Source organism: Buceros rhinoceros, unplaced genomic scaffold, assembly GCF_000710305.1.
Source record: "Buceros rhinoceros silvestris isolate BGI_N320 unplaced genomic scaffold, ASM71030v1 scaffold7605, whole genome shotgun sequence".
In the NCBI taxonomy this organism is placed as follows: domain Eukaryota; kingdom Metazoa; phylum Chordata; class Aves; order Bucerotiformes; family Bucerotidae; genus Buceros; species Buceros rhinoceros.
Window position 1 is genome coordinate 5,214 of NW_010414484.1, and position 15,450 is coordinate 20,663.

At 40.5% G+C, this 15,450-nt stretch overlaps 1 protein-coding gene across 1 annotated transcript in view; it reads right to left on the reverse strand.

The window, feature by feature from the left end:
- Nucleotides 1–926: 926 nt before the first annotated feature.
- Nucleotides 927–15,450, reverse strand: part of SNX31 (sorting nexin 31) — a gene marked incomplete at both ends in the record, with an annotated part of 20,307 nt that continues 5,783 nt past the window's right edge. The window contains 9 exons of the mRNA XM_010137103.1: nt 927–1,004; nt 2,890–2,985; nt 3,098–3,174; nt 3,469–3,694; nt 4,291–4,383; nt 4,906–4,975; nt 6,812–6,899; nt 8,497–8,587; nt 11,829–11,939. Coding sequence (XP_010135405.1) covers nt 927–1,004; nt 2,890–2,985; nt 3,098–3,174; nt 3,469–3,694; nt 4,291–4,383; nt 4,906–4,975; nt 6,812–6,899; nt 8,497–8,587; nt 11,829–11,939 — 930 coding nt within the window. The remainder of the gene's footprint in view (nt 1,005–2,889; nt 2,986–3,097; nt 3,175–3,468; nt 3,695–4,290; nt 4,384–4,905; nt 4,976–6,811; nt 6,900–8,496; nt 8,588–11,828; nt 11,940–15,450) is intronic.

A 15,450-nucleotide genomic window follows, 5' to 3' on the forward strand; every position in this document is an offset into this window, starting at 1 on the left:
AAGAGTGTAGGAAATGAACTGGCATAGTTACCCTTTTCTCATAATTCTGTTTTAGTCCAAGCTACCTGAATACTACTCTCATTTGAATATTTAAGTAATGAATGCCCATCTTCATAATTAAAGGTTTACTGTACTTCCATCACAAATAAACTTAGAATGAAAGAGATCAAAGTTTTTCCAAAATTAAAATTGCTCTTTTCTGAATCACTTATTGTTTAAAGCTATGAAAAACTGCGCTGTTCACTGCAGTGAGCAATGAGGCAATCAGCACAGATCTAGAAGATCACACGTGTTCCTTTCCTTTTTTCTCTTCAGAAGTTTTCAGTTAGCAGACATTCAAGGTCTTTAGATATCACAAAGTTAAACAAAGGCGTTATTAATGTTGGAAATAATTTTTTAAATAACAACTAAACATATTTTAATCCTTAAAGGCCTACACGAAAGATAGCAGAAGCATTTTAGCTACAAATCAGAGTTTTATTTTATTAACACTTCTATTTAAAACCAAGAAGCTTCTCAGTGTGAATGTCACAGATCTCACATTGGTCTAACATTGCAGCAGATGGAGCAAGCAAGCGAAGTGGGGAAAAATGAAAGTCAGAAATGGATACAACAGGGTAGTGCAGAACATACAAAAATTATGCCATAGATATCCTTTATCGTATGCAGCAAAAATTAAAGTCAAGGAGAGAAAATGCAAATCACATTATTAAAACTGCAATGATAAACCATCTTTAACATTCAGAATATTATTTCAGTAAAACTGAGCAAAGATGTACTTTTTAGTCAACTAATTCTGTACTGACACGTTGGAGCATGCAAGATCCTTCACCTCAATGGATCCTCTCTCAGCCCATTTGAAAGAATAGGAGCAGCAGGCTTATTCCTAAATACAAATTCCAACACCAGCGTACACACATGCTTACCGTTTCTTGGCCTTCTTTGGCTGCCTTCATCACCTGCTCTGATATCATTTTCTTCAAGCAGCTACTGAGCAAAAAGGCCTAAAGAAGATAACCAGAGAACATGCCGATTTCTTCTATTTAAAAATGCACTTGACTCTTCCATTCCTCCTCCACCAAAAAAGTACAGTCCCCAGCTCCTGAACTATTACTTCCCTGATTCAGTTAATTTTACTCTGCACTTAACATCCTTACAGTGCACCAAACTAGCTGCAGTTGCTTGAAGCCCAGCCTCAGCAAGACCAACCCTCATGGCAATGTGCAGAGTGGAGAATAAGAATTTTTATGACTGGTTTTGTGAGGCAAGTTATTCTCTCTAGTTCTCTGGGTCTCCTATCTTAAAGGCTGCCAAATTAGACCTCAGGCTAAGTAAGGTTAATCAAATGTGTCACTGTCAGCATCAAAACCACATCGACAAATGAAGCAAGCTGGAGTTCACAGGCTCTCAGCACTGCTGAAAATCAAAGCCCTGGTAGTTACACAAGATGGCTGCAACTGTTTGTAGACCAGCTCACAGAGCTCCATCTTGCACAGCTAATATGAACAGAGCAGTAAGCATTCATCCCACGTACTGGGTATCTCGCAGAGGCACCTCAGAATAGAGTGGAGCTGTTCTTAGTTCCTTATGCTGTCCAATGATCACGTACAACTCTGTGGGATGACGTAGCCCAAGCTAAGGTCTGAACTGCACCCTGGAGATGCTCCTTACTGCTTATTCTCCAGAAGGAAGCATCTCAGGTAGGGTGTCAAGCACTGAGAGGTAAATCAAAGACAAAATATCCTACAAGATCAGTGATGGAGCAGGTAGCCATCTCTACCCAAGCTCCAAATCATCTAGTCTTTCCAGTTTCTGCAGTGGGCAAGAAGTGGCTTGGATCAAACTCACATTTCTTCCCCACAGTAGCACTTTTCTGGCCTTTAGCTCTTCCTCACACTTCTGAGGAAAGTGGGGTGCAGGTCTTCTAATCAACAAGTCACTACATCAAGCACAACCCTAATAGATTTCACAGAAGAATTAATAGTGAGGTAATTCTAATGTTTTTTTGTCCTCCAACAGCAAAGAAACTAGACAGCTTACTGCTTGTGGCTCATCTTCTCAAAAAACTTCTCATAAAAAGTGGCAGGGAATTAACACTTTCTAAAGAACTGTGTGAACTGCATCACCACCCCAGAATTCAGAAGTTGTGTGAGAAATTAAGCACTTGATTTTACTTCAAAAATCCTGCCTGCTGCTGGGTGGGTTACAGAGCCAAGAGTAGCAGTTTACTTGAATAACAGGCTCTATACTTTTTATAGAAGCTCCGTACCTAAACTGAGACTGGTGCTGCCTTTGATACTGCAGAGCCTAGATTATTTGCTAGGCAGCATAACTACAGATGGATAACTTGAATTCCTGGATACTCTTCTGTTTGAAGAGCTGCCTGAAATAGTAGGAGGAATAGCACCCTATAAAATCTTATTTAAGAATTATTTATATGTTAAAAAAATACTAATGATGTCACATACTCACATCCTCCATTAACCTGTGTTACTATGGCATATATATTTATAGTTGAACAACAGGGTTTATGGTGGAAAAGGAAAGCCCTCGACTTTAGGTGGGTCTGAGCATTTAATGATTTTGGATACTAACAGAGTCCAGTAAATATATGGCACTTCTCCACACTCCATCCCAGGCTTGCTGCTGTGTGCTAGACATTTCTCTTCAGTGGCGGGGGTGGGGGGGAAACCCCACAAGAAAAACCTGAAACACCAAGCCTCTTCCTCCCATATTGAAACTCAGATGCTTTTCTGCAGATAACGATGTCCCTAGGCTAAGCTGCCTGAAAGCATAGGCACTGCACTCTGGTAGAGATGGACTAACCACTTTTGAAGATGCAAGATTACATTTTACTCTGATCCTTTCCTTAAGAAACTGAGAACTAACCTGTTTTGTGTACAAAATTATCCACTGCCATGTGCCTGAATTGTTGTACTCAAGTCTGAGCTCCAGAGTGTCTTCTTCATCGTACTTTGTAGCACCCTGAAAAAAAAAAAAAAACCCAAAACCAACCAATGATAAGAAGAAATAGCTAAAGACAGCATTTAAGTGTTCAGCCTTAAATCAGTATTTGTCAATTAGGTTCATTTTATACAGTATATAAAGTAAGCAGCTGAAGACGCAAACACTTCTCCTGGAGAAGAGAGCAAGTGGGAGGTTGGAAGGGGGAGCCTTTACAAGCATAAAGGTGGCTAAAGCAGTTCTGCTCCCACACAAAACTGACAGCTCTTGCTCTGACAGGAAAGAAAAGGGGCAGGCAAAATGATGTGGAATGCCAGGTAAGGGAAAAAACATAGCAGAGTAAAACTAGATGGTTTGCTGCTGTAAAGGCTGCCACATTTCAGGATAGGTTTGGAGGAGAATATGGGCAGATGGGAGGGATTTAAAACAGACCACCCCTTCCCCCCTAGAGCTGTCCTTCCCAGACAACCTTTGTTTTTATGAAGAGAAAGTGAATTCAGATACATAAAGTCAGCAAAGTACTCACAAGAAAAGTAACCTGCCAACTTCTTAACCTATTGATTTTCAAGCTGACCTCTTTGGTTTGGTTAGTAGGCAGTTTTATGCAGCAGTTAATCTCACTACTACCGACATAGATGTCAGCAGAGCAGCCTTCTTCTGGATAGTCACAAATGCAAGAATCAAGCCGTATATATCCATAGAACTGCACGTCTCGAATCAGCTCCAGGAACTGCACCAAAAAGACAGAACGATCGTCTGTCAAGTCAAGTGAAATGTAGTGATTTTGGGGGGAAAAAAGTGCTATAAAGTAAATATTTTTGATTTCTCATGCTCTTTCTTCTGGGAGGACACAGATTCATCACAGCATGTCGATGCTTGATTCAGAGAACACTCACAGTCCACACTTAGAAACCTGGGTTTTTTTTCCCCACTGGATATAATGAGCTGGATCTTTTGCATGCATATCAGATATGACAATGGGAAGAGATAAAACTAACCAGTAAGAAATACTGAGAACAGCCAACTCAGCAGACTTTATTTCCATCCGATTTCCTAAACTGGATGACAAACTTTTACACCTGAGTTTAGCAAATAGAGAAGAGCAGGATTCACAGTAAAAACTTCTTGCTAGCCTGCAGGATCCAAGTTATTCTGTTGGGATATTTTAAAATGTTAGCAGAGATGTGAAACTCCTTTTCTGTTTGGTGGCTCAGTGTCTGACCAGGAGATGGTGAACCTGGGTCTCTAGCTGAAACCACTCTAGTATCATTGCTTCAAAAAACACTTCTTTGGTCTGTTTATATTGTTTTTAAAATAATATTTTACCTTTGCTTTGTTTCCACTGTTTTGTAGAAATTCAAGTTCCTGCATCTGTCTTTCTGTTGGTCTAACCCAATTCCTCTTAACTTCCTGGATTGCCTTAAAAGAATTTTTAAAAATAGCAAAAAGTCAGCAAAAATATATTTCCTTTTACACACGAACACTCAGGAACACATACACAGAAAGCTTTTTTTTAAAAAAAAAAAACAAGGCCTTTCATTTTGGGACAAGTTCACTATATAGTGTTCTTTCCTCCCAAATTAAGTTTTCAAAGCTAGTACATCTCAACACACCTACAGTTCAGAATTCAAATGTGCTCGTATCATGGCAGAGTACCTACACATAGAGACATACACTTGAAAATAGAGTGGACAGACACCTAAATACGTCCTTTTTGTGCAGTATTTTTCCCATGCAAAACCAGACAAGTTAGAATCTCTAGTACGTAACTTTGACAGAGAGAAAAAGAACATTATCTACAACAGCTATGCCCAGCACTTAGAGTGCAGCAAAATGGGTGTTAAATAGGAACCAATTACAGACATTTCAAGAATTTGTATAAAAAATTAATTTAATGTGGGAAAGTTAACTTTTAAAATTCTAAAGACCCTTCAGTTTTACCTGCATATATAGCAAATTCAGTGAAGCTTTACAATCCATCAGCAGTGTATTGAGAGAAGGATCCATATACCTTTTCCATGCCAAGAGGAAAAAAGTAATAAAATATGAAGATATGCTTCTAAATATGGCATTTTTATTTTTGAGCTAAATATGATGGGAGCACAACCCAGAAATATCCCATGGCTTACTAGGTTGAAAAAAATGCAAGAAAACCAGTTGTGCCCTTAAAGTGTGTACTACACTCATTCTTTATATAACGTAGTAGAATGGAGAGCAAGTCAGGCTATCTCTCCACTTTGATTTTGGTGGTACCAAACATAACAGTCACACTTTAGAACTAAAGCTTTCCTCCTCCTCTTCTCAAACAACTCAGGTTTTGTCTACATAAAAGCTGGTAAGACTCCCAGAGCATCCAGTGCCATGCTGCAGCACTGACATAAGACCTAGCTAGCTGCAGTACCAACTGCTGTAGAACCGCTGCAGGATCAGATCAGTGCAGCAGCAGAGCAAGTTAAATATTCCGTTATCCCAGTGCCATGCTGCAGCATCCACTCTGAGCCGTTTTATTTAAAAGCAGCTTGGATAAGCCTACATGACAGTACGAACAGAGCAGCACAGGCTTGGTAGCTGGTACGGCTATAGCACTTGCATTGCACAGGTGCTATGGCTCCTGCAGCACAGGAGCAACCCAAGGACTGCCATTTCCTACCTCTGTACTTTGAAGCAGTACTAGATGGAGAAGTATCTACGCAGTCACTTTGTCACAGCTTAGAACCACACAGCTCTTTCATCAGCTGTTGGGTTCTCCAGTTTATAAGGGTACATACAGGGAGAGAGGACACTTTGTAGAGGCCACACTTTAGACTAGTAGATTTAAACCTGACAAGTTACAAGCATCAAATGGCAGGCTTCTGTGTACCTTCAAGCCAAGCAACCTTGCTTGCTGCTACCAAAAGGCATGGTCTGTTCTTCTGCTCCCAACCATGGTCCTTGCTATAGCATTTGTCTGATGCAGCCAATGCAACTCACTAAGCATGCAAAAAATCTATTCCCTTCTTTCTCTTTCATTGTAGGTGGAAGTAGACCAGACCACAACCACAGCAGTGAGCCATGTGGCTCAACTACCTACTGCCTAACTGCACCCTCAGGACACTGTTTGACAAGCGAGATTTGGCACCAGACTCCATGTCCCTGGGGTTTATCCTAACCCACAACTCAGCACAGCTGTTGGTTGCACAGCAAACAAGACTGGGGGGCTGACTCAGGCCAAAAATAGGCCAGCAAAACCGAATCAAACCCAACCAGCCAACAATTTATTTTTAGGCCAGTTTAGCTCACCAGTCCCGTTCACCACATCTGCCCACATAACTGTTCAACCAGCATAACTGAGAAGGAGCCTGAGGTGGGAGCAAATGAAGGGAGAAGAATGCTCTGCTGCTTAAGCTAGGCCTCTTACCAAGAGAGATGCTTCAGCTATGACCTCAAGTATTAAGTGTATTAGTATACAGAAATGAGTAATCCATCCAATCAGTTGAGGCTTGCAACTAAGAACTCAGAAGTTCTCTTCTATATTGTTTATAGCTATATTCCCATTTGTGGTCACTACATTATACAGGTATAAAAATTAGGAGGCAAGCAGCCACAAAGCACCTCTCTATCTATGGATTCTGAAAGAGAGAGGAATAAATAACTAGCTGCAGTAAAGGACACTTCAGGAATACTACAGTGATAAATTTTAAATCATGCAGGGCCACAGAAACCAGTCAATTCCAAGGACAAGTTGGCCTCAGAGAAAAACAGTCAAGCTGCTGAGGTTTGAAGACTTTGTAAGTTATTCGAGGATTTCTTTCTGTGTTCATGGCAGTTGTCATGCATCTTGGTAGCTTCTCCTAAGCTTCTTGCTCACCACTTTCTGATCCCAAGCTTACAGTGCAACTCTTTCATGCTCTGAAGACTCACATAAGGAAGTTCAAATTCTGCCACTTTTTTCACCACTGGGAAAAGAAGAAAAACCACAGACACATTGGGTGAAATCTAGTGAAATAGCCCAGCTAGTTTCATATATCAGTTAGTGCTGGTTAGCAACATGCTTTTGGAGAAGAAAGAACTTATCAAATACAAATTCTGGGGTAAAGTAAGGTGACAGGTTAGTTATCCTCTGAGTCTAAACTTACATAGCTCTTACTTACAGACTATTTTTACTCCTGTAGACTATGCTCTTAGTTTTGAGACCATCCTTCTCAAAATACAGCTAAGCAGGATAGACGTTTCTACATTTAAAGGATGCGCGGATTCAAGCTTCCAGGACTGAACAGAACACCAGACAAAAGCAGTATAACTAAAGTACAGCAAGAAAAGCACGTCACTCTTCAGGTCACAACTTTCCGGCTCACTTTTTAAAAGAAGTCTAAAGGCCCAAACCTGTAATCACTGATTTCTAAGCCAATACCACAACTCAGCAGAACACTTCAACATGTGATTTTAAGCATGTGAGCATCTAAACATTTTTTGGCAATGGACTTTGGACTTGATGTATTTGTGAAGAATATTAAATATACATAGAAATGTAATCAACTGAAAAACTTTTCTATTCTCCTGTCAATCTGATTATATCACAATACAAGGCAAAAAAAAAAATCTCTCTGCAACTGCAGAAACATATATAAAATGTTATATCTAGATCCATCTGAGCCACAGTAACAGCCAGGGCTTCTGTGTACCTTTCACAGCCAGAGAGAAGGGCACAGGGGAACTATCAATAAAATAGAAACAGACAGTAAAGTTCCTGCCCCACAGAGTAACCCTGAGTTTACTACTAGACCAACAGCTTGAAAATATTCAGAAGAGCTTTAACATCTTCGTGCCAATGAGAAGACTGAAAAAGGTTAAATGACTTGTCAAGGCCAGAGAGGCTGCAATGCCTAGCTCTATTCCAGTCAGGAGTGTTCGCTTCCCTGATGTGGCCGGAGCCTATCCCAGCCTCACCCACACACCCGCCCACCTGAGAAACAAGACATCAGCAGACCAACGAGGACATAAAAGGCCCTTTATGTTTTATGACCATAAAGAGACTCACAACACTGATTTACAGCTTGCTCAGTACTATAGTGGTTAAACTTAAGTTTCTAACAGTTAAGAAAGGAAACACGTAATGATACAAAGGAAAGTAGGCCACAGACATTGTTTAAAAATGCAACAAGAGAGTTTCCTGTCCCATTGTTAAACTCAGCATGTGAGATATAAATTAAGAACTGTTTTATGTAGGTATGGCCATCTGATTAAAAGCCTACCCAGAAGATACACCCAATAGTTCCCATGTGGTTAAGTTGCTACATGTATCGTACACTGAAAGGGACACGATATTTGTACGTGAAGGTCTCACCCCTGCACCACACTATTGCCATACTTTGTTCTCCACTACCACTCTTGCCAAGCCATGTGGGGAGAGGGCTTGAGGAGGTTTGACAGGATGGGTCTTTCAGCCTGAGCAGGCTCATGCAACCTCTGTTCACACTCTAGGTTGAGTCATTGCAGCCAACAACAAAAAAAAAATCCAAGGGAAGGCTAAGTTAACCACCTTGTAAAACTTACCAGAGAGAGCTCCACTCTCATGATCTTGAAAGAAAAAGAAGCTAAAATATTTTATTAATTTTCTTGATAGTCCCATCCTGTACAATGTAACCTTTAAAAACAAAGAAGGTCAGAATCTTAGCTATCCATCAGCATGAATAAAGAGGAAACGTTTGACACTTATTAATGTAACTTGTTTTTACATTTTCTCATGTCCCATTTAACCGCCAATTTGAAAGCAAATATAAGCATTCCCATATTGCCGCATTTGAGTTTGAGAAGGTTCATAAGTTCCAAAGGAACATAAAAATGTAATAAAATAAAAAATGTTTACTACTCTGCCATGCAATTAAGTATGCTCAAACACTAGGCATCTGCCATCTTCCAGATCTTTACTACTAAATCCTCAAATCCTGTTGTACAGTGAGCACCATGTTCGCTGAGCTAATAACATCGCTCATGAGCATCACAAACATGATTTTTTTTTCCTCAGGATTTGTGTATTTCCCAAGCTGAGAGAGTCCTCTTGTTTTTCTAGGAAATATCTACAAGTCCTACCCCTTTACTGAAAGCATCAATCTTAACTTGATGGGTTCTACAGTGCTGTCTGAAAGCTTCCAACACAAGCAAACTTGAGCTCTGTTAAGCTTTCATTATTGACAGTACTTAAGGAGGTATCCGGCTCAACATTTGGATTGTTTTTAGCTTGCTCTGGCCCTCTACATCTGCTCTGAAAGAAGGCACAAGTAGCACAAACAAAAAATATAGATGTTATTTGCAGGACGAGCTGTAGAATGGAATAGTGGAGACAGAAAAATCAGGAAGAGGTGAGCACAGAAACTGCTGAGTCAGATTAGGGCAACTATCTTTTTCTGGTTTAGTACCTGAAAAATCAAAACAAGAGTTAAAGCAGCCATAATCTTAAAGAGCACAGTGCCATCAGACCAGTCCTAAATTCTGCAGTGACCAAAAGCTCTTGAGTTTTCTTACAGCTGCCACACCACTTTGCTGAGCAAACTCTCCACCTCTGGCAATATTCCTGTCATAGCTCATCTGACAGATTGTGCAACCTCATAGAGAAGTCAGAGAAGCTGGACTTTGTCTGGGCATAAGGTGGAAGCACCGGTTTTCAGTCTTCTTCCAAAGCATGCCAATCCCAAAATACTTCTAACTCTGTGTCACAGGGACAGCATTCGTAAATTCACTCATCTCCACAGTTCAAAAGGGTTTTCTCCAGCTATATCAGCTGGTTGAAAAAGGAAACATGTTTTGTGCACAGAAGAAAAGCAGACATCAAGCTAAGTATAGGTTGGGATGAATTGTTCCAAGTTAAAAAAAAATTTAAAAAAACATATTAATGAGGTTTTCCTTATACTTGTTAATATCAGGGCTGTCACCGGAGAGGGCAGCAGAGCATAAAAATCACTTGCCTCAAACTTAGCTTAGACACTAGGTATAATGGGAAGAAAGTTTCAGAAGTCCAAACATGAAAGACAGAAAAATGATTATTAGTAGCAACATCTTTCATTCTGTCTGCCTCTGTGATAAGAAATCCCCACAAATTACTTTAAAAATGAGCCACAAAGCTTCAACATGTTATCCTTCATAGCACAATACTAAGCGCCCCAGATGGCATTTCCAGGAAAGTCAGATCTCAGATTCAGTAGGATTTTGACTTATTTCTTGGCTCAACGCACAAGCTGGTATATGCTGCCTGAACATCAGGATGTTAGTGAGTGACAGCTGCAAAATCTACCTCCACAAGAACAGTGAATGTGGTAGCACATTTACAATGACAAAAGCTAAATAACTCCTAGAATTTCTATCTCACTTTTAAGACCACAAGAGAAGAAATGGTGTCTGGAGCATCTCAAGTGTCTTTGTTTCTTTACAGTGCCATAAAAACATTAAACATCTATAAATGCAAGATACATCGCCACTGTCTGGCTTGGAAATTACCTTGACCCACTGAAAAGCTAACAAGTTTATTGAACCCAAATTATTAGAATTTTTTACAAGTATATTAGCAAATCCTTTCCTTACTCAAGCCTCTGTGCAAGTCTTCTATCTAAAAATGTCATCTTCTTTCCCTCTGTTAGCACCTACTTCCGTCTCCCCAAATTAAAATTCCTATCTCCCTGCCACCCCCAACACTTTTTGCCTTCAGCATCTCCAACCTTGCAAGTCTCCTATTGCAGGGTCTAAGGCCAACTCTGACACTTAACCTTCCCCTGGATGAACGGTCCCAGCAAGGCCTCAGGCAGTGCAAACCCATGACAGAACAAAGCCAGCAAGGGACTACCCTGTGCTACCCAGCTCATGGTAACTGTGCACAGATACTGTGTGCTCTGCAGCCAGACTAACACGGCTTGATGGAGGAGGGTGAATCAGATCTGGTTTGTACCTGGTGGCCAGCTGAGAGCTACCTCCACAAATGCAGATTGCAAAGGCACAACAGAAAGAGAGTACATAATTTTCTGTGTGATAGGAAATTTCAGATTGCCATGAGAAGAAAAGCACCCATCTGGCAGGTGTATGCTTTCTTATTGCTGTTAAGATTAAGAAATGGGAGCAACCAAGGAAGAGGCTTCAGCCTTGCTCTTGCACATGCATGTGCAATTACACAAAGTATACAGAGCCACTGCTGCTTCTCCTTTCATGGCAGAAGAAGGGAACCCCAGCCAAAAGTTTCAAACACAAGCCAGTCAGTTGTGTAAACAACACTTGGTCACTACTCATTTCAAAATGTAACTAGCTATTGTTTACTGGATGTATGACACTAGCTGTTACAGCCATCCCAGAGCCACAGTGCCAGAATTGTGCCAGTACTGCTAAGAATTCCCACAGTTTCACAGCAAACATCACCAGACACAAAATAAGTAAAGGAGAAGCATGCAGAAAAACAGGATGTATCAGTTGCAAACTAACAGGCTGCACCAGCTAAGACATAAGCCAAGATGAGACCATCATTTCTGACCTCATTGTTCACTTTCAACCACATGACACTAAACCAGGGCGGGGGTTAATTAAGAACTGCCATAAGGAACAGTATTTTCTGATTCTATCTTATATGAGGAAAATCTGAACTTGACAGCCAAAAGCCATAGAAACAGAGGGCATGTAACATTCAGAAGAGGTAAAATATTGACAAATGTAAGAACCAAAAGGAACTCACCTGCAAAATCAGAAACATCACCCACCACTCCTGGAACAACAGGCTCCTCAAAAAACGCAGAAGATATTCTTTTATGTCTTCCAATAGGGAGCTTCATCTTTTCCTGACTGAAATTATCTTCATTTTTGCCCACTTCTCACAAATGGAAAATTTCAACCCAATTCTAGAAACCCGTTACCTCTAACATTCTGTCTGCAGTGTCCGATGTCTGGATATCAAGTCTAATATTGCTGCCATTAGCGAGGTAAACATCCAAAAAGGCTTTCCGGGTTTGGATCTTAAATGTGTCCTGCTAGGTAGAAACAGAACACTGTTTTATTGCTTTCCATATTTCTGGAGCTCTTCTGAAGATGCTGATGCTCCATTTCCATACTTACTCAAGTAAAATAAACAATTGTGGTTGCTGTTTACCAAAGAGTAAGATACTAGCGTTCCTGCTAAAGCTTGCAGCTGACAAAAAAAAAAAAAGCCCCAAACCTATGCAGAACAGCAAGTGGAAAGATACTGCAGAATTAGAGGAGGGTGACTTCAATGTTAAACTGAGCACAGGTTACCTAGTGTCTCAGTGGCTGTACGGACGACGCAGTCACCATCCTAGAAGTACTGACTCCAAAAACAAGGAGGTGGATAAACAACTGCAAGTGAATATCCAAAGCCACAATCTTGCCAAAAGGAAAACAATGCATTCCTGTACCTATAAATAGGAAAAATCTCCATGAAAATAATGAGGCTATGGCATCTTAATATATCAGACCACTGCTGCTGGAATACTGTGCAGTGCCAGTGCCCAAGGTTCAAAACCACTGCAAATGGAGAGGGGATATAAAGAAGAAACTTGAAAGCATTTAAGTCATGAGAAAACAAGTCTCAAGTAAGTGGCCTCGGAGAACTGTCTTATGTCTAGACATAACAAAGGGGTGATTTGCAATCTGGAACACTGAAGTACAGAAGCCAGATCCATTGGCTGTCAGCTGATGATAGACATAGTCAGACTAGAAGTAAAGCACACGTTTCTAACAATGAATGTTGGCATACAAAAATGAGGTATTCTCCACTGGTTTTATATCAAGAATTTGTATTTTGCTAACAGACTTTCCTGAGCTCAAACTCAGAAAGCCCCATGCCTTGCTAAGCATCAAAGAAGTCAGTTACTTGTTTCAAGAGAATGGAGACTAGTTTGAGAACTGCCTTAGGTATTCATCTGGATGAGGTAGCAGAAAGTCATTGCTGCAGCTTCTGTTCCTGTTGACTGCCCTGTATCAGACAGAGCACAATGGTCCTTCTGGCATTTTTATTAATGAAAAGTGTTTTCCTCCACAACTTTGTCAAAAGTTGATACGTGAATGATATGTGGAGGGAAAAAGGTCTTGAGGAAAATCAAAACAAAACAAACTTTCTTATTTAAACAGACTTCCCACAGATTTTCCTGACACCCAGTGTTTTACCTAGCTGCATGCCTACACATCTGTTAGCATGTACTAAAGAACAAGAGAACCTCTTCTCAGGTCACTAGCCAATGACTTGTCTGAAGTCCTTCTAGGGATTCACACAAATTTAGTCTTTATCCCCAAACTAATTTTCTTCTTATCCAGAAGACAGGTCTATTCATTCCTCTTAACCAAAGTAAGTACTACTTTGCCTCTGTAGAGATACAAAGCCCCATTCTTTTACATTGAGGATCATCTCCTGTGCTTACCTGAGTACTTCACCACTTTCCTCAAATGGGAAGGAGCAGACACTTCCTCACAAACGCCTCTGGCACACATATTTTGGTATGAAACACTTCACGTGCTAAATTGTGTGTGAAATGTGAACAAACATGGGGTGCAAACATCGGAAGGAGATAAAGACACGTAACTCATCACTGACCCTCGATGTTTAGTCCTAGTTTACTACTCAGGACTCAGCAGTGCCAGGGGGTAAAGGCAGGTGCAAAAGCTCACATGCTGCAGAAAGCACTTCTAGGTGTGGGCTGCCAATGCTGAAGCTCCCATTGGGACAGGACATAGAGGACTTTATGCACCTGCTTCTGCCAGACCTTCACTGCTGCTCCTGCAGCTTTCATGGCCTGGGTACACTGTAGCAGCTCAGGGTCAGAGACACAGAGGTCACTTTACCCTTCTGCCACTTAGAGTCACAGCACCCTACCCTACTTGCCACCTCACTACTCATCAATCATATCATGAGGGAAAGAAAAGCACAATCCTAACTTTCAAGCTACTTCCAAGCAGTTTGAGTTCTCCAAGAACACCATGTAACAAATTAGTAGGCAGATTAATATGGGGATCTACAAGAAAGGACGCCTTAGAGAAAATAAAATCTCAGCCCCATCTAGGGCAGTCACATTAAGTAGTGCTGTTTAATACTTAAACCAGTGGTTTCCACAGTCTTCTTTTTAAAACTGCTTTAATTTAACTTATTTGACTCTACTGAGCCACAGGCACAGCTTCATTTAATAGTCTTGGGGACAAATTCCCCACGTTTTTACCCCTAACTTTTGATTACTGTTCTCTTAATATGGCTATAACACAGCAAACCACAAATATGAATTATCTTAAGCTGCTGGGTTTAGGGATTCCCCCAGCACCACCCTTATCACATGTTTTACCTCAGAAGGCAGGACTAGCCATGCCAGAAGCTCCACACATTATTCAGTGTTATAATTATTTGGGTTTAGCCTCTTATCAGTGAAGCATTGTTGAGACCAAAAAAATTTACTTACTTAAAAACTAAAGAAGGAAACAGTACAGTCTGTAAGACAGGAGAAGACAGTGTTAAGTGAAGAAATACAAATACAGACATGACACCACAAGAGAATCCAGCACAAGTCTAATACAAAGGGAAAGCATTTATGAGTATTTGCAATAATCCATTTATTAAGTGCCCACTGTCAATCCCAACCACTTCCAGAATGGACAGAAAAATACTTTTGAAAGAAAAATTGAGCAGCGAGTCAGAAAAGTTCAGATCTTCTCCCAAGCTGCTGTTTTAGTTTTGGAAAAAGCAGTAGAGTCATTGTCTCATCTACCCAAAACAGGCACCAACATAAAAAAAACCCTGTACTTTGGCAACAGTACACGTTCAGTAGTACTCTTCAGGTTTCCTGCACTTCTGCTCCTGAAATTCAGGAAACATGCCATGTAACTAGAACTGGACACTGTCTCTTATCTCTTTATACTGCTGATTTGAATCTTCCCTTAATGCTATCAGCTATTACCTGTGGTAAAATCTCCTGAAACATCTAGAACTGCTGCCTACTCCCCACTTGCCTGCCCTACTAGCTTGAAGCACAGCTTGGGCATTAATAAAAGAATACAGAATAATGCAGAGCTGATGACGGGTTATCTTTGTTTTCTGGTTTTGATGAAAAGAAGTTTTGCAAAAGACAAACAAACAAAAAACCAACCAAAACTACCAAAAAGCCCAAACACCTACAGTCCCCCTCCCCCCCAATATCAATTATATAGTTCCCCCCACAGGAAAAAACATATCTAGATATTTTTTCCTCACATTTTTCCATTAGAAAACTTAAATTTAAGTGATTTTGTTTTAACTGAAGTCAGTATCAATCTGAACTCCTGTGCATGCTCTCAATGGATTTGTTGCTCAGCTAAGAAACACAGGCCATGAAAGGAGAAAAGGCAAGAACAGAGGTCCTTATTACAACACATTTGAAAAGAAAAGCAGGCCAGGGGACTGAATTGCATCTTAACATTGAAACAAAAATAAAACAGACAACCTTGAATAAAAATTCTTCAGAACTTTCTCTGCCAGAAGTCTCCCCACCCCACCCCCACCCC